Below are 20,155 nucleotides of genomic sequence, written 5' to 3' on the forward strand. Positions count from 1 at the left end.
TATATAGCCGACTATATAGGGGCTAATTAAGGGGCCCTATTTACGATTATTATAGCTAGCCTAACCTACGGTTAGAACCTCCTTTTTATACCTACGCAGATATTTATATAGTTCAATTAATCTCTTCGTTAACTACGGTTCGAACTAACTACCCTGTAATAGGGATACTAACACTTAGTGATATTGCCTTGCTTGATAGAGGGTGACCGAAGAGATAGATCGAATCAGATGGCGATCCACGGTGGCGGTTCCAAGTGGGTAGAAACGCCCTCAAAGACGGCATATTGGCATTGAATGAAGTACCGGGCGTCTTGTAGTGGTGTCGACGACGCTAGGATGGCAAGTCTTTCGTGGGTCCGAGTGTTGTGTTGTGTTCTACCGGCACCTCGGCTGACAATGCCAGTGTCATTTGATGGAGTTTAAACCAAGAATCATCAGAAGGCTTGGAGGGGGGGGGGGATGGAGTTGATATTGGCAATGTCGCTGAAGAGCGGTTCGGATATTCTATTCTATACGTCGAAGGGTACTGTTGAGAAGAGGATAAATAAGATCAATGAAACGCAGACACTAAGTGGCGCTATGTCCTGGCTTTTGAAGAAGAAGAACAACTGATTAAATGTGCGTGGAGGATGCCTTTGCTATACCTTGAGTCAATGGTGAGCAAAGAAAGCAACTTCAATGCAGAAGGCAAGGTCACGATATTGCCACACTAGGATCCCATCTCTTCGTGTTCATGTTGATTGAAGACTATCAGCAAAAAAATACTATTTCTTCCAGCCGACTTTGATTGTGTTGAGCAGAGTGGATCAAATCCCTAGTCTTGTCCTCGAAGATTCGAAGACTTGTCATGTGCAAGGTTTCTAGAAGTATGGCTGTACGGCTCTCCCTCTCATGTCATGGTGAAAGGAAGTCGATGATGACTAAACATATTCCTTGCACCTCGGCAAGATCTAAACCGCCGCATGGGCGACTTCGGGGGCCAAGGCGATTGGATAAGCTTAAGTGCATCCTCATCTCACTCTCCCATCCCAAGATGTCGCATTGACAGCTGTCCAACGAGCCCCCGTCAGAAGCTCCCCTTCCACCCCATACCCAATGATGATGGACGTATTCCAATGCAAAGGCCTAGCAGACAGCTGCCACGCACGGGCTGTCCAGTAGCTCTGAATACCGTGACAAGTCCGGACACTGACACTGACCTTTCGGTGACCAGTCGATCTCTCAATCGCACCTAGTGTGGGGGAGGAGGGATCTGCCGGAGGGGGGCTCCATTTATCGGAGCTCAGTACGGCAGACTGCAAGAGGCACTCCGCCAAAACACTTTTTTCATATATTAAAGTAGAAATCGTATTTTACGGTCACCCCACTACCCAGGATAGGGTCTAGACTAGTATAATAACCTATAAATAGGGGTTATAAAGATTTATAGCTTAAAAAATACTTTAATTTTATAATATATTAAACCGTATAGCGGTATATAAAATCGCGCAATATTATACCCCGATATAAAAGTTTTTCTTCTCCTTATAACTTTATTATAAAAATAACTACTACTTTTTACCTTCTTATAAATAAAAATCACTCTTTACTTAAGTTATTAAACTAATAGCTCGCTTATAAATATTATAATATAAATTTATAATAACTTCTAGTTTTTATATAAAACGTTACCAAACTAATCGACCTTACGATACCTCTTTATAAAGCTATTTTAAAACGACCGATCGATAATAATACTTATATAAGCTCTGCCCTTTTTATATAATAAGAATATATAAATATATAAGCCTTAATATTAATAAAATCTCTTCTTATAGGCTTAAAAAAGCGGGAACGAAATATTTAGTAAATAAAAAAGGAACTAAAGTAATCGTTAATAATTAATATTTCTATTATATTATATAACGCATCCTTTTTTAAAAACGAACTTAATAGTTTCTAAGTAACGACTTATACTAACGTCTAAGTTATTAAAAAGTTTATTAAAAAAGTTTAGTTTAATCGCTTCTTAATATTTACTTTATATTAAAATATAATACGATTTATTATTTTATATTTTATAATAAACTAGCAAATTCTTTTAATAAAGTAGATAGTATTTCTAATTAATATAAAAAATCCTTATAATATTTTAGAGTATTATAAAATAGCGTATAAAGCTATAAATTTAAAGAGATTCCTCTCTAAAGCTATAATTTTATATAAAAAAGATAATTACTAACTTTTTATTATTTTTTAAACTAGAATTAAGTTACTAATTATTAAACTTTAGCTAGTAAAAAAGGGAAAAGGTCGTATAAAGCTAATTATAATTAAAACTTTAGGTAAAACGACGTATAAAAATATTCTAAAAACACGGCTTTTAATAAGTATTAATATTAAATTAACGATAAAGATTAAGGAGGAATTATTAGTTAAGTAAGAAGAGAAGATCGTTAAGAAGGAGGTAAAGGCTAAGAAAAAGGTTAAAAAAGATAAAAACGATAGGAAAGACGAGATTATAATAGTTTAATAAGAAAATAAAGTTTATAATAGTAAATAACTTAGTATATTATAAGGATAGAAACGAGCATTCTCGTTAGTAAATAGTTTAGAGTAAACTATAATTATATTTATAATTCCTCTTCGTCCTTAGTATTGCTTATAATTATGAAGCTATTTAATGCTTTAAAATTAATTCTAAAGTCTTTTAATCTCTACTTAACCTATATAATACCGCCCTATAATTTACTAAGTAAAATAACTTCTAATTAGAGCTTATTACGTATATACTACTTTAAACGAACACGAAAATATTAATACGCTTCAAAATAAAAATAATTAGCCTCGCTAAACTTCGTACTTTTAACTAATATAATTAGGGAGCCCTTAATAATTAAGGTATAAATCTATAAAATAGCTTAAAAAAAATATACGTCTAGATTATTACTATTCTAAATAGCGTTTAATAGTTATTAAACTTAGTCTTAGTTAATTAGCTATATAAAGTCTTATATAGTTCGTAACGTAAGTTAATAATATAGTTACTATAGCTAATTAGAAATAATATAAGGGCGACCTTTTTAATAACGAATTTAATAAGAGTTCTAAATTTATACGAAGTTAATAAAATTAGAACGAATTAGTAATATATATATAAATAGAAGTATAATTTAATTAGAGAGTATATTTATATAGAATAGCCCTTAGAACTTAAGTAGTTAGAAGTATTCTTATAAACGTAAGTATACTTATATATACTAAGATATATATTACTTACCCGCTAATATACTAATCTACTTTAATAAAGATAATTCTACTAACTCTCAATCTTAACATTATAAATACTTTTACTAAAGATCTAATAATTACGGAATATAATTAGACTTTTTACTATTAAACGGTATTATAAAAAGTAATAATAAATACTAAATATAAAAACGGTTTCTTTTTTTAAATCTAAACGAACTCGTAATAGCGTAAATCCCCGTTATTAAATAATAATAAGATATTATATAAATATATTCTAGGACGTATAAGTAAAAACCCCTATATAGAACTATATAATAAACTGCGAATAAGTATTAATACTAATATAGATTTTAAATCTAAATAGTAAAAGCTTATTATACGTATTTAAAGACTAAATATAATTTAATTTAGGAATCGTAAACCCTTTATAACAGTACCTCATCTTACTTAACTAATCTTAAACTTATTATAAAAAGGTTTTATAATATATAAAGTATAGTTTATCTCGGCTAATAACATAAGCTTATTAGCGAACTTATATATAAAAATACTCTCTACCGTACCCTTTAGCACGGTAAGTAACCTTTAGTATATTAAAAAAGAACTCTTCTAATCGTTATTATATAATTACGAGCTATTTTAGTATTTATCGTTACTAAAGCTAATTTTATTAACGAAATATTAATAATCTTATAGCCGTAATTATAAATCCTTTAGACTAGAGTTAAAAAAGGATATCTTTATTATTTAAGTATTATTAAAAGAATAATTCTTAAATATAAATTAATAGATCTTTAAAAAAGACTATACGCTCTTCTCGTTATAAGTCCTATTTCGTAAGTTAACGTTCGAAAGTTCGCTTTATAATTCTAGTATTAAAAACTATAAAAATATATATAATAATTATATTATAGGTCTAATTACTCTCTAACTTTATAATAATTATCGTTTAATATAATAAAAGATTAATACGCAGTCGTACTATTTTAAAAAAGTAGTAATATATAAAATAAAAAACTAAAAAAGAAATTTTAAGTAAGGGGTAAATATTTATATATAATTATAGTAATATATAGGGGTATCCTTTTACTTATAAGGTCTTATAAGTATATATATAGAAATATAAACGCTTACGGGGATTTATAATACTAAAAAGGATAAAAAAGCACATAATAATAATATATAATAAATAAAAGTTTTATAATTTCACTAAAAACGTTAAACTTTAGGGGGAGCCTTTATATAATTAATTACGGCCTTTTACGGGCTAAACTAAGTACGTATACTTTAGCTTATAATTAGTAAGTACCCTACGACTCCGTAAGGGCCTTATTACCCAGGTATTAAGCCTAACCGTACTATATCCTAATATATACCTATATAAACTCCTATATTATATTATATAAAAATATTAAATTAATTACTCCTTATTTAGAGTTTATATAAGTTAGTAACGCTCTTTATAATCCTATATACTATTATATATACCCTCTTTATTATCTTTAGCCTACTTAGCTACCTATTTAAAGGCTTTATTATTATATAGAAGTATATAGTGGGGATAGTACTTAAAGACTTAAGTAGAGCGCTAATACGGACTTTACTATAGCCTTTATAATTATAACTATGCTTAACGACCTTAATAAGTATATTACGAGCTAATACGAACCGTTAATAAATTATAAATAAATATAAAGTAATATAAAGTAATATATAAGTAATAACGGGAGGCGTAACGAGTATATACTTATATATAATAAATATATAGTTATAACTAGAGTAGCCCTTATTTATAAAAGTAACGTAATTAGCGAAAATACTTTTACTAGCCTTATAACGGGCGCATAACTTAATATTAGTCTTAGTATTACCGTATATAGTTATCTAAATAGTATTAGTAGCCTAAGTACGAGTTATAATAATATCCGGGGGCACATAATAGCCATTTTTAATAATCTTAGGGTTAAGCTTAATTTAACGCTAGGGCTAGATTATATAAGTTAATATAGTAATATTAAATAGTATAAGGTAGTATATACTAACTTATATAATACTAAGGTTATAGATTTAATAAAAAGTCTTTAAAAGAGAAAATAAAGAGCTTATAAATAATATAAGAATCCGTATAATAAAGAAGTTATTATATAGAGGTATACGTATTAATAAGAAGGTAAGAGGTTATTTTATAAGACGTAAGGTCGTTAAAGTACTACGTAAGTTAATATACGGGGACCGTTAGGAGTTATATACCTTCGATATAGGCTAGAACGCTATATTAAGCGCTTATTATAAATATTATATAGCGTATGCGATTATTAAAAAAGGGAGTATCCTATACGAAATTATTAATATATATACGTAAATAGTTAATACTAAAGAAAAAAGTAAATAAAAAGAATTAAATTATAAATAGGTATATATACGTAATTATACTTATAATTACGTATATATTAGCCTAAAAAGAAGTATAATTACTAATTAATAAAAATTACACTAGTAATTGCGTATAAAATTGCCCAATTATACCTAATTAATATTTCTAATTAGCAAATCGCGAATATTGCACTTATAATTACGTATATAATTAGGTAATAGTAATAAAAGTAAAATAAAAAAGGGTATAAAGTATAATAAAGCGAAATATAATCGCTAATAAGTAACTATAGGGGCGTAAGTAGATTACTTACCTTATTTAAGGAATATTAAGTTAGTTAAGAAGAAAGGGAAATTAATTAGTAATAGAAATTAATAAGGAGGATATACCCCCTAACTACTATACTTTTATTAAGTAGCATAACTGCCCTTACGTAACTACTACTACCTACGGTTATAAGCAATTCCTTATAATAATATACGGGATTTATTATAATATTCATTTATACGTACGAAAAAGTCGCACTATTGATGCCTAAAATTTACGGTAGCCGTAGGTCTATTAGAAAGAACGGTTTTGGCGGAGTGCCTCTTGCAGTCTGCCGTACTCAGCGGCGAGTCGTGATTCACCGCGACAAGCTCCAAAGATCCATCGCATTGCGTCTCTGGTGTCCCCCATCTTTCTTTGCCGTCCCTCGTCAATCTGATTAATCAGCCGGGCCAGTCCGTTGCCGCCGCCGTCACTGCCGCACGTCTTTCAGATATCTCACACTTTTAGAAGCCTCAAATACCTTTTCACCAACCTGTTGTAGAAACTTGCACTCACTGCCTTGTTTGGTTTTGGTACGCAGTATACGTCATACACATCCTACATCGGCGCCCATCACCCCGAAACCCCCACGTAACACCCAAGGACCCCGCGATAGCTTCACCGCCCGCTTGAGCCAGAACCTCAGGAAACCTCGGCATGGGTTCTCAAACTTGGAACCTCCCCGCACCAGTCGACGACCCGGACTCTATGCTGTCCCGCAAGTTCGGGCGGGAGACCGTCAACTACTTCGCCGGCAGCGTCCTCAACCGCGTCGGCTGGCTGCGTACCGACCACACCTTTATCCGGTCCGCCTTCCAGTCAAAGGACACCAAATTCATGCTCCTCAAGGACCTCAGCCCCCTCACCAGCGCCCCGACGAGAGTGCAGTTTGTCTCGTACGATGACGTCAAGCCCCTCACCACCGAGGACCCGTTCGGGCCGTCCGAGGAGGATCTGATCAAGAACTTTGACTCGACGGTCACGAAGCCGCTCATCATTTTCCTGGGTCTCGAGGAGAGCGCAAAGGTGCCGTTTGAGTACAAGGGGCTCAAGGGACGACCGTGGTTCGCTGTGGATGTGACGCCCAAGGGCTCCTACGCCGATGCCGCCAACCAGCTTATCGAGGCTCAGTCGAGCAAGGGGTATAAGTTCCTCGAGGGAATGAGGCCGATGACGCTTGAGCCGGATCACGGTAAGGAATCTTACTCTCCTATAAGAATCTGTTCATACATCAGTAGCTCATGAATGATTGCCAGCTGGCATCTACGCCCAGGCCCGTTCCATCGCAGACTGGAACACACGCAACAAGTTCTGCGCCGGGTGCGGACAGCCGTCCCTGTCGGGCAACACGGGCTACAAGCGCCTGTGTCCCACAACCGACCTCGCCGGCTCCGACACGCCCCGCGAGCGGGCCGAGTGCGCCACCCGCAAGGGCGTCTCCAACATCAGCTTCCCGCGTACGGACCCGACCATGATCGCCGCCGTCGTGTCCTCGGACGGCACCAAGGTGCTCCTGGGCCGAAACAAGCGCTATCCGCCCAACTGGTACAGCACGCTGGCCGGCTTCATCGAGCCGGGCGAGTCCATTGAGGAGTCTGTCCGACGCGAGGTACTCGAGGAGGCCGGCGTGCGCGTGGGCCGGGTGGTGATTCATTCGAGCCAGCCGTGGCCGTACCCGGCGAGCTTGATGATTGGGGCCATCGCGCAGGCGCTGCCCGACGGGGAGACGATCGATCTCGGCAACGACCCCGAGCTGGAGGACGCGCAGTGGTTCCCGCTCGAGACGGTGCGGGACGCGCTCAAGTTTGGGGTTAGCGGGCTCGGTGAGCCTGCGCCGGAGGGGTACAAGGAGGGCGGGCTGAGATTGCCTCCTCCGGCGGCTATTGCTAACCGGTTGATGACTGCTGTTGTTGAGGGTTATGCGACTGCCGCGCCAAAGATGTGAGGTGGGTGATGATGGAGCTGCCCCCAGGTGTTGGGTTCGCGAATGTGTTTAGATTTCATGATAGACATGAATGAATAGACTTGTCCCCATGTTTGCGTCCCTTCTGGCCTTCTGGGATTTCCAAGTCGAGAGAGTTGATTATGAGCTGAGCGTCAGCAGCACTCTGGGGTCGAGTGAGTGAGTAAGTGAGTTCAACAGATATGCGATAGATCTTAAGATAGGTAAATGCTGAAGAGTGTCGAGAGGAGGGTTGCTGTCATCAGAAATTCCTTACTTTCAAGACTTGGAGAATGAGAGGTATCTGAGTATCTGCCTTAAGCAAGCGTCGTAAGACATCAAGGTCCTCAACCATACTGAACTTGGTAACAGTGGAGGAGGCAGTAGAAAGGGAGCCGGGCCTGCCCGGTGCCGTAGGGCTGAGGAGCCACTAGCTCGAGGTCCCTGAAACCCCTGTATGACCCCCCACCACACACGCAGCGGACAGCGTGTCAGCGCCCACAGGCTGGAGTACAGGCCAGCACAAGCTCCAACGCAAGTTTGAGCTACAGCTCGCGTGGACAAGCTCCATCCACTTCCTCCATCCACATCCCGCCAATTGCGCCGCCATCGAAACCCTCCACCTGTCCCGAGCTCCAAACGAAATCCCAAAACCTCGCTTGTCCAAATCGTCGCAAACCAGGTGCCGCTCGCCAGTCGGTCATTTGCCTGCCATGTATCACCTAGCCAAGGGGTTATACCTCCTAGCTACTAGCAAAGAAGGTTCGCGCACAATGAACCGCAACCCACTGTCCACGGCCAGCCTCCATAGCTAATCTCTTCCCCCTTCTACAGAGTACTCCGTCATCCTCCTCGGCCTCGACAATGCCGGCAAGACAACCTTCCACGAGCAAGTCAAGCACTTCTTCCTCGAGTCGCACCCGGACCCGAAACTCAAGACGGTGCCGACGGTGGGCCAAAACGTCTCGACGATATCCCTGCCGGACATGTACCTCAAGATCTGGGACGTCGGCGGGCAGCACTCGCTGCGCCGCCTGTGGCAGAGCTACTACGCCTCGGCGCACGCCATCGTCTTCATCATCGACTCGACCGACATTGGCGACGGCAACCTCGAGCACGATAACGGTTCCGGGCGGCTCGACGAGTGCCGCCTCGTGCTCGAGGACGTGCTGCAGCACTCCGAGACCGAGGGCGTGCCCGTCCTGGTGCTGGCCAACAAGCAGGACCGCGAGGATTGCGTCGAGGTCGTGAGGATCAAGGAGGGGCTTGTGAAGAAGGTCTTTGAGGGCGAGAAGGCGAGCAGTATCCGCGACTCGAGGGTGTTGCCTGTTAGTGCGCTGACGGGCACGGGCGTCAAGGAGGCGGTGGAGTGGGTGCGGTCAAGGGTGAAGTGGAATAAGGAGTCGAGGCCGCCGGTGATGCGGTAGACGTCGTCGCTGGCTTGTCTTCATTTACGAGGCATGATAGTACACGGGTAACTTCTTTATAGACTGGGCGTAGATGGAGTTGGGGGCTCAAAGTCAAGGGACGAACGGGTGAAGCCACATTGGTCACTTCGCTCCTTGTTGCAGAGCATGGGTTTTTGAGAGCGTATTTGGCTGGGTATCATTTTACATTTTTTTGGTTAATCTTCCTCTGCTTGACTGGCCGTGTTCTATGCGTCCACCACTCTGTCATTCTCCGCCGAGAGTAGCTCTGATATGAGACCACCCTTGTCCCTCCGCTTCGCATCGTCCGCCAACCTCTCGTCCACTATCGTCGAGAACTCCTTTGCCTTTTGCAGCGCCACGTTACCGCAGTGCAGCAGCGTCACCGCCTCGACCGGGGTGCCTCCCAGCTTGGAAATCTGGCTAATCTCGCCGTGCTTGTTCAGGCTGACCGTCACGCTGCTCGTCCGCAGCTGCTCCTCGAGCCAGTTTGCGTCGACGAGCGTAATTTCCCCCTCGTCGCCGTAGAAGCTGAACGTCACGCAAAAGGGGCTGTGCAGCCAGCTCAGGGGCACTGGTTCGCGCTCGGCGGGCGTGAAGATGGTGAGGCTCTCGCCCTCGTTGGAGGTGTCGGGCTTGCGGAAGTGGCGCAGGGCGGCGACGACGGCGAGACAGGCCGCGTCGGTGAGGTTGCCGTCGTGGGAGAGGACGTGGACGTCGGCGCGGACGGACCATACCTTTTTGCCCGCGACGAGGCAGAGGGACTCCGTGTCGAGGGCGCCCGAGCGGCGGACCGTCTTCTCGAGGAGGCGGGAGAGGAGTACCTCGGCCTCGGTTGGCCGGTTAACCTCGAAGGCCGGGGAGGCCATGGGGCTGAGCTCGGTGGTGATTTGAAAGACGCCCTCAAAGGGGCGGTCTGAATAGGGCACTGTCACTTCGGCGGAGACTTTGACGAGGACTCTGTGATGGATGTTAGCAAAGGCTGAATCTGGCGAGTGTAAGAATAATATAAGTTGACTGACCTCGTCTTGCCGAGTTCGACGTTGGCCACTCCATACTCATCGCCAAAAGTGAGCTGGACTTTTCGATATTGGTCGAATTCCCGGCCATCAAGTCTCAAGTTCTCCTTAAGAGCTTGTGTGACAAACGCCTTTTCATTCGCTGACGGCTCGGCTTCCCTGGGCATCTTGGTGGTTGAAATTGGTAAAATGTGAGAGCAATTTCAAGACTGAGAATCTTATCGACTCAATAGTGACCTGCAGGTGTTCAGTGAGGTCAATCGCATTGGTGGGGCGCTTGCAAAAATTCTGCCGGGCGGTCGAGGCCTTAAAGTGTCGCCTCCCCTGCAGCGGGACCCACTCAGCCAGCTGCGCGCCGTCGCATGCATTTGCTGGGGGGACCAAACGTCGATTGTCAATCTGCAGGTTAACACCTTCAGCCTCCTTCAACATCCACCAATCTTCAATTCTCACAACCCGTCGCAACCTGCCAAGATGACCACCGCCCATCGTCCCACCTTCGATCCGGTACCTTCTTCATTATGCTTTTCCCACTACCATCATTATCCTTACTAACAATTCATACTAGGCCAGAGGCAAAGAAGCTCTCCGCGGCCCGGCCTACCACCAACGCCTCCTCCCAGCGCACACCCAACTCAAGTTCCGCCAAGCAGGCCAGGGCGGCAACGCGGATGAAGAATCCAGCGACCTCAGAGCCGAGCTCCTCGCCGCCGAGGCCGCCCACTTTGCCAAAAAGAACGGCGGCGCGCCTCCCCCGTCCGCAGACGACGATGCCGACGCGCCCTCGGGCAGCGTGAAGCGTGCCCTCGAGGCCGGGTCGCAAGCAGACGCAGAAGAGGACTTTGAAGCGAAGCGGAGGAGGATATTAGAAGAGTCGCGGGACGTTGACGCATCTTCAGACGAGGAAGGGGACGAAGAGGACGATGACGACGACGACGATAGTGACGAGGACAGCGACGACGAGGAGGCGGAGCTGCAGCGCGAGATGGAGAAGATTCGACGCGAGAGGGCGGAGAAGAGGGAGAAAGAAGAGAGGGAGAGGGCCAAGGTCGAGGAGGAGGCGCGGGAGAGGGACATTGCGCTGGGTAACCCACTGTTGAATAAGCCTGATTTCAACATGAAGAGGCGGTGGGACGACGATGTCGTTTTCAAGAACCAGGCGAGGGGAACGGAGGAGAAGGGCAAGGGCAAGGAGTTTGTCAACGTGAGTATTAACCCCCCTCCGCTCTTGGTCCAAGCACATCTATAATGGGTGAGCGCAATTGGTGTGATGATGGGATTGCTGACTTGCGTATAGGATCTCCTGCGCTCCGACTTCCACAAGCGGTTTATGAGCAAGTATGTTAGATAGATACCCACCGCCGATTATAGTGGCAAATGCGACTCTTTTTCTTCTACCCTTTTAATCGATGGAATTGGTTACGAGACGCTACGAAGGCAATGAACAGGACGGTGCTCGAGTTGCCTGGCGAGGCCCATTGAGTCCATCCTTGGCCCCAGTATGGACTGGACGCAACAGAGGTTGCTCATTCATAAGCGTCCAGCCAAGATATTCCGTGTCGCCTCGTCATGTATGTCACATAGGATCGACCACCGGATACAACGTCGACATTCTCACTTCAGAGGTCACCATTATTGGTTATCTGTCTTGACACCCATGCCTAGGCACACTACAGATTTTGCAACTTTTGGTTCACAGCACACTTGAGGTATATCCCGCGATCATGTGCCCGATTCCAAGCTCAACTACATTGGATTCTTTCTAAAGTTTGATGTTTCTCACTTGCGAATTACGTTCAGCGCCAATTGGAATCGCCGGCATCTTGCCCCTGAGCGGGCCGCACAAGCGGATCGAGCCCGGACGGATATTTGTGAGACTCCGTCCGGTACCCATGGTCTTGGCTCCGGCGGCGAAGGGTCATCCGGGAAGACTACTAGACCCAACGTATATAAAAGCGGTTCTCGGCTTCGGTTTCCGTGTACAGAGAAGCCTATTCAATCATTTTTTGGTGAGGATGAGAGTCAACGCCATCGTCATGTTGTGCTTGGAACTGTAGGCAAGCTCGCCCTCGCAATAGTCATATCGGAGGATTTGAAGGCTCGAGCTAGACGCTAGACGTGTGATGGGCCTTTCCGTATGATAGGGTAGTTTGTAGATTTGAAGGATGGAAACAATGATAGGTGAGCTGGCATGGGACTTCCCAAGTCTAACTTAACAAGTGCTTGACCTCCCGTACCTGCCGCACCAGCTGTGTAAAACTGCGATGGTCTCATATTGGGAAGGATCGCGAGTATGTAATGGCCGTCCCTGAGACTTACACGAGGTAGGCACTGCCCGTGGAATTTCCAAGATCACAGGCCGATTGAATATTTGACCGGCAAGTTCTGTAATAGAAATGCCATCTCTGTTCATCTCCCAACATCATCCCCGTTAGTGGTTCTCTTGACAACTGCCCTAATAACCCAACTCATCGATGCCTCTTTCGAGTTAACCAGCAAATACATTATTGAAAGCCATCACAAACATACATCATGCCAGTCCCTGCCGGCTATTCCGCGTCCACGCGAGCTTCGGACACCCGATGGACCCCAGTCGAGAACTAGGAAGTGTACACGATGAGACGTCCACGCGATGGTACTCGATTCATCATCCGATGTTTGGAACACCGAGAAATTGAATGTGTTGACTGCCCGCAGCCCCGCGACGCCCACGCAGCGGAGTACCTCAGATCTCTGAGGCCTATGCCCCGGCCGCCGAGGGAAGGACCAAGTGATACCGATCTCGCACGCGCACGACGACCAATCTACTTCTTCTACTCTGGCCGGCGTCCAGAACTCGGAGACCCCTATGTGTCTAACAACAATGACGACGCGCTGAGTGATATCGAAGGAGAGCTTGATTTCCCCATGTCAGATGACGATTCATCAGACTGGAGCCTCAACAGCTGTCCAGGACTCTCTGATGGCTCATCTGCCGATCACGAACGCAGTCCGAAAATGCAAATCAGCCCAATACTGGATTGTCCGAGCATTCAGTATCCCGAGTTCGAGTACCCAGAGAGGCCATACCAGTCGGCTGATGGACGACTTGCAACGCGGTTTATAAACATTCATGACCACACGGACTTTCTCATTTACATCCAAGGGCTCTGTCGTCCAGAGACCCGGACCGGCAGCTGGGCATACCTCTTCAAGCCCTACCACCTCGGAGGAGCCGTCACTGGGCGCCTAGAGAGGTTGGGCCCATACGGCGACCTTCGCACGCCTGTGAGGCACAGAGCTGAGCTTCGCGCAGCCCTCGCGGCACTGACAATACCCGCCGAGTTTAGACACGGCTTCAGATCACTCACGATTGCGACCACTCGCGCCTGGCTTGCAGAAGACGGAGAGCTGTTGGTTGAACAGGCATGGGACGAAATGAGTGAAGCAGGATCCAACCCTCTGCCGGGCTGGGCAGAGGCTCGCCACACCCCAGAGTTTGCACACGTATCCGACGGAGACCTTTGGTTTGCCATGAAACGACAGATTCAAACTCTCTATTCGATTGATGACCCTCAAAATGCGGTGACTGTTCAGTTTCGCCTGATCAATTTCGAGTTCAATAGAGATTGCCAAGCAGAGGCCTTGGGGGCTCTCGAAAATCCTCGGCGACCATATCGCTTCAGGGAGCCCAAGCCCAAGCAGGAGTTGTAATACAACAGCGATCACATGCACTTTACAGAATATACATTCTACCGGTAACAGGCGTTGGAGAGCATCGTGGGAATTGAAGTAGGGAAGGGGTTTCTTGAGCCGATTCCGCTATTCCGGTGGCTCCTCAATAGGTAGCTTCAATGAGCACCCGTTTCACTTGCAACACATTTCACGAGAACTTCACCACAGTTACTGAAGAGAGGATTCACCATGTCAAAGGGTTGTGTTGAGACTCTATAACAGCCCATGCCGGCTACTGAAGCGTAATAAGTCTACCTTTTGTGTGGTCCCACAACTCGCCATCACCCCTTCTTCCCTTTTGCTCTTTTGCTCCTCCATTTCTTCGGAGTGAGTCTTTCCTCGCGACGGAAAAGGAATTCGCCAAGAAGGGCCAAGTGATCCGGGATAATAGTCAGCAGAGCGAACCCCGACTCGCGATACTGGAGTCTTCCCTTCAAACCGTTGAGCCGGAGTAACTTCCTCTCCTTGCTCAGTAGTGATCGGCGCGATTATCCGCCCTCCGAGACCTGGTAGGTCGAACATTGTGACGACCAAGCCTGCCAATCGTCTCCTCCGTCGCACGCGAACCGGCAGCACCACCAGCACGAGGCCGACCGCCGGGCTTCTAGCCCCAACGACTGCCCTCGCGCTCAGCTTCCATGCGACGCATCCGCTCCTCCTCCTCGTCGATGTTAATAGCCTCGCTACGACGCCCCTTCCGCCGGCTTCGCTTGCCGTCGTCACCTCCTCCTCCGCTACTCTCATCTCTGCTGCGTTTCGCGCCCGCCAGGCCCGCAAGACCAGCCATGCGCTGCGTCTCCTTCAGCAGACGCTCGCGATTCCGTGCCTCGCGCTCCAGGGCGTGAGCATCTTTTGTGGGGACGCTGGGCGCGGACTTGCTGTTGACCGAGGCTTGGGAGTCTCGGCGTCCGCCGTCCTGTCTGTCGGACGACCTGCCAGACTTTGAGCCCACACCCTTGATCTCGAGACCGGGACCACCGCTACGAGGGCCGGTGGGCGGATTGAAGTCCCTGTCGACAGGCGTGGGCGGCTCCGCTGATTGCTTCCGGCTGCTGCGGTGACGGTGCTCCCGGTCCCTGTGTTTGTCGCGCTTCCGATCCTTCTCGCGGTCGCGGTCCTTGCGGTCCCGATCACGGTCGTAGTCGCGATCGCGCTCCCGTTCCCGATCCCTGTCCCGATCTCCCCGGTCTCGGTCGCGTTCCCTCTCTCTGTGCGAGCGGTGGCTGGACTTTCTGTGGTAGTCATCGTAGTCGTCGTCCCGGTGCTTGTTGTCCTTCTCCCGATCGCGGCGCTTCTCGTCGCGGTCCCTGCGGCTCCTATGGCTAGACCGCTTCGAGTCGCTGGGCGAGGCCGACCTGGACCTCTCTTCGTGCCCATCGTCTCTGGAACGGGACTTGACGTCGTCTTCATCGTTGTATGAGGTGTGCTTTCTGCTCTTATGCTTCCTGCGACGATACTCATCGTCTCGATCGTCAACGACAGATCTCGATTCCGAACGCCTGCGCCGGCGCCGGTGGCGGTCGCCGCGGTCACGATCCCGATCTCGGTCGCCGCCGCCGCCGCCGCGCTCGCTCTTGCGCTCGCGACTCTGGTCTCTGCTGCGTGAAGGTGAGCGTGAGTAGTCTCGTTCTCTTACGCCGTGGTCTCTCTCCGACCTGACGTCAGGTTCTCTCTCACGATCACGGCTCGCATCTCGGCGACGGCTCCTGTCCTTATCCTTGGTGCGCGTCGACGAGTTACTTCTGGATCGCTGCTGCTGCTGTTGCTGCTGTTGGTCCACGACGGGACTCTGAATTGCGAGTGCGTCCACCGACGACTGTCGGCCTCTCTCATCAGGGACAACGTATCCTCGCGCTCGCAAGGTGTGTAAACTTGTATTCGGCAAGCCCTGACGCATAGCCTTGGGACCTGTCGGAGCATTTATAGGAACATCAGGAGCTGCAGGCGCGAATCCTTGAGGACCATAACCTCCCGGCATGCCGTTCCCGTTGTACGCAGAGTAGTCACCTGATGCCTGTGCCATGTCTGTATTCATAGCGTTCTCCTGATCCGCCTGGCCCTGCTCGTCGCCGCCTTCATCCGCGGGTCTGGACCCGCCACCGTTCTCTGCGTTGTCGCCGCCTCCTGCATTGGAAGTCGCGTCTTGGTCATTTGGGCGCTCGCGGCCAAACTCGTCAACATTTCCTGCGGCGCGGGTTCCATCCTCGGACCCCTGGCCGTACATGTTGTTTCCATACTGTTGTTGCGCGTGGCTCTGGTCACCATAGCCGCCATACTGTTGGTATCCGCCTCGACCATAGCCACCGTTGTAAAAGCCGTGTCCCCTTCCTCGTCCACGGTTGCCGTAATTGTTGCGGCGGTAATCATTGAATTGGTGACCATAATTACCTTGATTGTACCCTGACTGGAATCCTGAGTTATAGTTGCCATAGTCACCAGATCCCATGCCAGCAGCATTAGCAGAATTGAAATTATCTTGGCCGAAATTCCATGACTGTTGCCCGTTCCAGTTATTGGAGCCTGAGCCGAAACCACCGTTGAAGCCTCCCATGCCCATGCCTTGAGCACCATAGCCGCCGTTCATGTACATGTTCTGCATCGCCATTGGGTCCATACCCATTCCTGGCATACCTGGTGTGGTTAGCCTCAGCCAGTGACGTGGGAAAGTGGAGGGATGGCTTACCCATCATTGGAAAGTTGCCAAACGAGTTGGAGCCCATGCCGTTCTGCATGGCCATCATCATCTGCATTTGATTGAAGTCACCGTTCCCAGTGAAGTTCATATTCTGAAAGTTGCCTCCGTTCATTCCGTTGAAATTGGCGTTGCCGCTCGCATTCGCGTCGTCGCCCTCTGCGCCGTCGTTATCCGCAGCACCCTCTTCCTCCTGAGGTCTCGCTAATTTGCTGCCATCGGCCGCGGTCTCATCGCCCGTGATGATGACCGTCTCGTCATCGTCGTCTTCTCCCTTAGAGATGGTGGGCTCTTCGTCATGGTTAGGCGCATCCTGACCGGCTGGTTAGCAAAACATCATACGGACAGGGTCGTCATCGAAACCAACGTTTTGGTCTTGTGCCGCGTTGGCGTCTGCATCCGCAACATCGGCCGTGCTGGCATCTCCGATTGGCGCAGGTTGGGCAACGGCGCTCTCCTCGCGTTCGTCGGGGATCGCAGCAGGTTGTGAAGGTGTATCGGCGACTGGGGTCTCATCGGGGCCAGCGATCTGCGCACTCGGCTTCGCATCGATTGGAGTAGGGGGCGCCGAGTCCTTTGCACTCTTCGATCGGGCTTCGTCGCGCTTCTTCTCTTGGGTTCGGATAAAAACCTTGATCGTGGTTCGGAGCGACTTGAGCGGCGTGCAGTCGTCGGCGGACACGGGTGAATGCTCGCAAACGGGGCAGGATGATGGGAGAGAACTTTGGCCTGGAAAGATTGGTCAGAAGCTACACATGGGGGCGAAGGTGAGAGCCATATGACTGACAAGTCTCACAGATGGCTTGCTCGCAGCAGGGAAGGCGGAAAGCGTTGACAGCGGGCTTGCTACAGCTGGCGCATCGCAGCTTAATCGGAATGTCGTCGGGCGCAAGTGAGCTAGAGAGACAAGGTTAGCATTGCGATTGAGACGAATGGCAGTCGAGAAAAGGGAGCGGGAGACTTGCTTGATGAGCTCGACCTGGGCCGGGGTGAGGTGGACAGCCATGCTGTCGTCGTTGTGGAGGAAAAGGAATATCAAGAAGAGAGATACATGGGCGAAGGAGGGGTCTGGGAAAGTACAACAATAAAAGATGGCCGCGTCACCGCTGACCTGGTATTAGGATGAAGAAAGAAGGAATGGAGACGGTTTCAGCGTGTCGCGCGAGACGCTGTCATGACGGACGGTTGCTTGTTGTTGAGCTTGTTTGCGCAAAGAAGCAGGTGGTCGTGAAAAAGATTCTGAAGTGACGGAGCAGTTTGAGGTGGACGAGGCGCGGGAAGGGCCAGAAAAAGAGTGGGACGCGTGGGCGGTGACTGACCAACCAGGTGCGCTCATTCACCTTCCCCGGCCTGCTGGTTTTACAGTGTTTTACAGCACCTTGGTCCGTACCTTGTCTGCTTGATCCAGCCACCAGGTCTGCTGTGCAGCGTTGGTCTGCCCACTGCCTGATCGGTCGGTGCATTACTCGCCCACTGGCCAATTGCACCTATGCATCCGGCACTCTAGGAATGGCAGCATGGGGTGATGCAAATCCCTAGTCATTATCATCAACGCCTCGGAGCATCCAAAGCGTCTAGAGGGTGTCGTAAATCTTCTTGAACGTATGAAATTCCGTCTACATAGTGCACTACGAAGCATCAGCTCCCAACCGATCCGCGACCCTTCCCAATGTCTTCTTCTGCGAACTTTGCCAGCACAAGTAGAACCATTGTACACCACGACGGAGGAGTCGGCGTGTGAAGTGGTGCAAAGCGACTGTGTCTGATTTTCGACTCATGACGAACTTCCCATTTACTGCCGGATGGACGCTCCCATAAATGAAACCCTATAGCAGAAATGCAGCGCATAAAAACTGATCGACTCCAAAATGATGAAGGGGGAGGTTGGGAAAACGGCCCAAAAAAAGGAATCCCTCCTTTGCAAAAAAACGATAATCATCCTTTCTCGAGATGTTACACAAACACGCGATTTCCCCATTCTACAACTTTAACAGGCACATCCCTCCTTCGCCGCCGCATCCCTCGAGCCCGTGAGGTTGACCCGTTGCTGGTCCTCTGCGCCGCGGCTCACGGCGTGCGATGCGCCCGGACCCCGCGCGCTCTTCAACGACGTCTCGGGGATGGCGTTGGCGATGGCCGTGAAGACCTCGGTGACGTTGTGGCCCGTCTTGGCACTGGTCTCGAAGAAGAGCAGGCTCTCCTCCTCGGCATACGTCTTGGCCTCCTCCATCGAAACCTTCCTAGCGTCGCCAGAGTCCTCTCCGTCGGCCTCCTCGTTGTCGCCGGCGGATCCGGTCTCGGCGTCGTTTGTCAGATCGAGCTTGTTGCCGACGAGGGCGATGACGATGCCCGGAGAGGCCTGTCGTTGAAGTTCCGCCACCCAGTGCTTGGCCTTGACGAGTGAGGTGGGCTTCGTGAGGTCGTAGACGACGAGGGCGGCCTGGGCGTTGCGATAGTACATGGGCGCCAGCGAGGCGAAGCGCTCCTGGCCGGCGGTATCCCAGATCTCGAACTTGATTGTCCGGGTCGGAAGGTTGCACTTTTGTGTTAAGAAGGCGGCTGCAAGGGGGCGAGAGGAGTGGACAGGTTAGCTCTTTTTCGCTCTCAAACAGACTGGTCTTGTCTGCGATGGCAACGGCAGCGGTTCGTACCTCCGATGGTGGGCTCCTTATTTTCCTGGAAATCGTTGTTGACGAAGCGCAAGACAAGCGACGACTGCGATACTGTTTAGTAAGGAGCTCTGATGTTGGGTTCGGATGGTGGTGGCCGCACCTTTCCTACGGCAGCTTCACCGAGCAGGACCAGCTTGACGCTGCTGCTCGGCTTCGGGGCACCGCCGGATCCGTCCATCTTGTTCTCGGTAGTTCAGGTCGATAACGACAGCCGGGTACGTTTTTTCTTTTAAGGTGTTCTTGCGATTCGAACCGTGGGGAAATGATGCCAAGTTTCGGTTCGGATGGAATCAGGGACGCACGAAAGTTGTAAGTTGCTGCCTTCGCGATGGGTGTGGGGGTGGTTGGATGGTTTTCGTAGCGGTAGGTAGGACAGCAGCTTGGTCACTGAAACGACGGGTGTGGTGAGGCGCAACAATGACGAAGCGCCCCCCGGCACCGCTGGCCAATGCTCTCTCCCTCGCACCTTCAGCTTCACCTGGCACGCCTGGCAGTAAGGTAACCTGAGTTAGAGGGGCGGCGGAGAATCGATACGCCGGTGTCCGCATCCATGGGCAGGCCCCGCCAAGATTCCCACCCTGTGCAGGGGTCCTTCAAACAGCCTGCAGCAGCTTGCTGGGCTAAGCGGCAGAAAAAAAAAAAAGTTGCTTGACCACCTTTGAGATCTTCGATTGGAGGGTCCCATCCCGCGGCTTGCAGGATTTCGCTTCCTACTCATTTGCGACGAAGTGTTTTGCACATAGACTTTCTACTTCAGGGGAAGCAACTTTGTCAA

At 48.2% G+C, this 20,155-nt stretch overlaps 4 protein-coding genes across 4 annotated transcripts; 2 read left to right on the top strand and 2 right to left on the bottom strand.

Moving 5' to 3' along the window:
* Positions 1-6,571: 6,571 nt before the first annotated feature.
* Positions 6,572-9,283, top strand: CLUP02_03321 (NUDIX domain-containing protein; the record flags this gene model as incomplete). The annotated part of the gene is made up of 6 exons (XM_049282344.1): positions 6,572-7,106; positions 7,171-7,855; positions 7,938-8,032; positions 8,229-8,264; positions 8,337-8,618; positions 8,691-9,283. The coding sequence occupies 6 exons, from the start codon at positions 6,572-6,574 to the stop codon at positions 9,281-9,283; spliced, it is 2,226 nt and encodes a 741-aa protein (XP_049139487.1).
* A 227-nt stretch (positions 9,284-9,510) lies between these two features.
* Positions 9,511-10,469, bottom strand: CLUP02_03322 (3' exoribonuclease family protein; the record flags this gene model as incomplete). The annotated part of the gene is made up of 2 exons (XM_049282345.1): positions 9,511-10,243; positions 10,306-10,469. 2 exons carry the CDS (start codon positions 10,467-10,469, stop codon positions 9,511-9,513), a joined length of 897 nt encoding a protein of 298 aa, XP_049139488.1.
* A 307-nt stretch (positions 10,470-10,776) lies between these two features.
* On the top strand, positions 10,777-13,995 carry CLUP02_03323 (Cwf15/Cwc15 cell cycle control protein; the record flags this gene model as incomplete). Its single annotated transcript, XM_049282346.1, has 9 exons — positions 10,777-10,809; positions 10,871-11,506; positions 11,600-11,644; positions 11,751-11,823; positions 11,887-11,940; positions 12,012-12,219; positions 12,552-12,626; positions 12,842-12,911; positions 13,000-13,995. 9 exons carry the CDS (start codon positions 10,777-10,779, stop codon positions 13,993-13,995), a joined length of 2,190 nt encoding a protein of 729 aa, XP_049139489.1.
* Positions 13,996-14,620: 625 nt separating this feature from the next.
* Positions 14,621-20,098, bottom strand: CLUP02_03324 (pre-mRNA-splicing factor 38B; the record flags this gene model as incomplete). The annotated part of the gene is made up of 13 exons (XM_049282347.1): positions 14,621-16,647; positions 16,700-17,021; positions 17,055-17,437; positions 17,462-17,814; positions 17,877-18,022; positions 18,087-18,150; positions 18,211-18,336; positions 18,396-18,534; positions 18,707-19,267; positions 19,360-19,423; positions 19,481-19,558; positions 19,683-19,971; positions 20,037-20,098. The coding sequence occupies 13 exons, from the start codon at positions 20,096-20,098 to the stop codon at positions 14,621-14,623; spliced, it is 4,614 nt and encodes a 1,537-aa protein (XP_049139490.1).
* Positions 20,099-20,155: the final 57 nt, after the last annotated feature.

The sequence above is a fragment of the Colletotrichum lupini genome, chromosome 2 (assembly GCF_023278565.1).
Source record: "Colletotrichum lupini chromosome 2, complete sequence".
NCBI classification, from domain to species: domain Eukaryota; kingdom Fungi; phylum Ascomycota; class Sordariomycetes; order Glomerellales; family Glomerellaceae; genus Colletotrichum; species Colletotrichum lupini.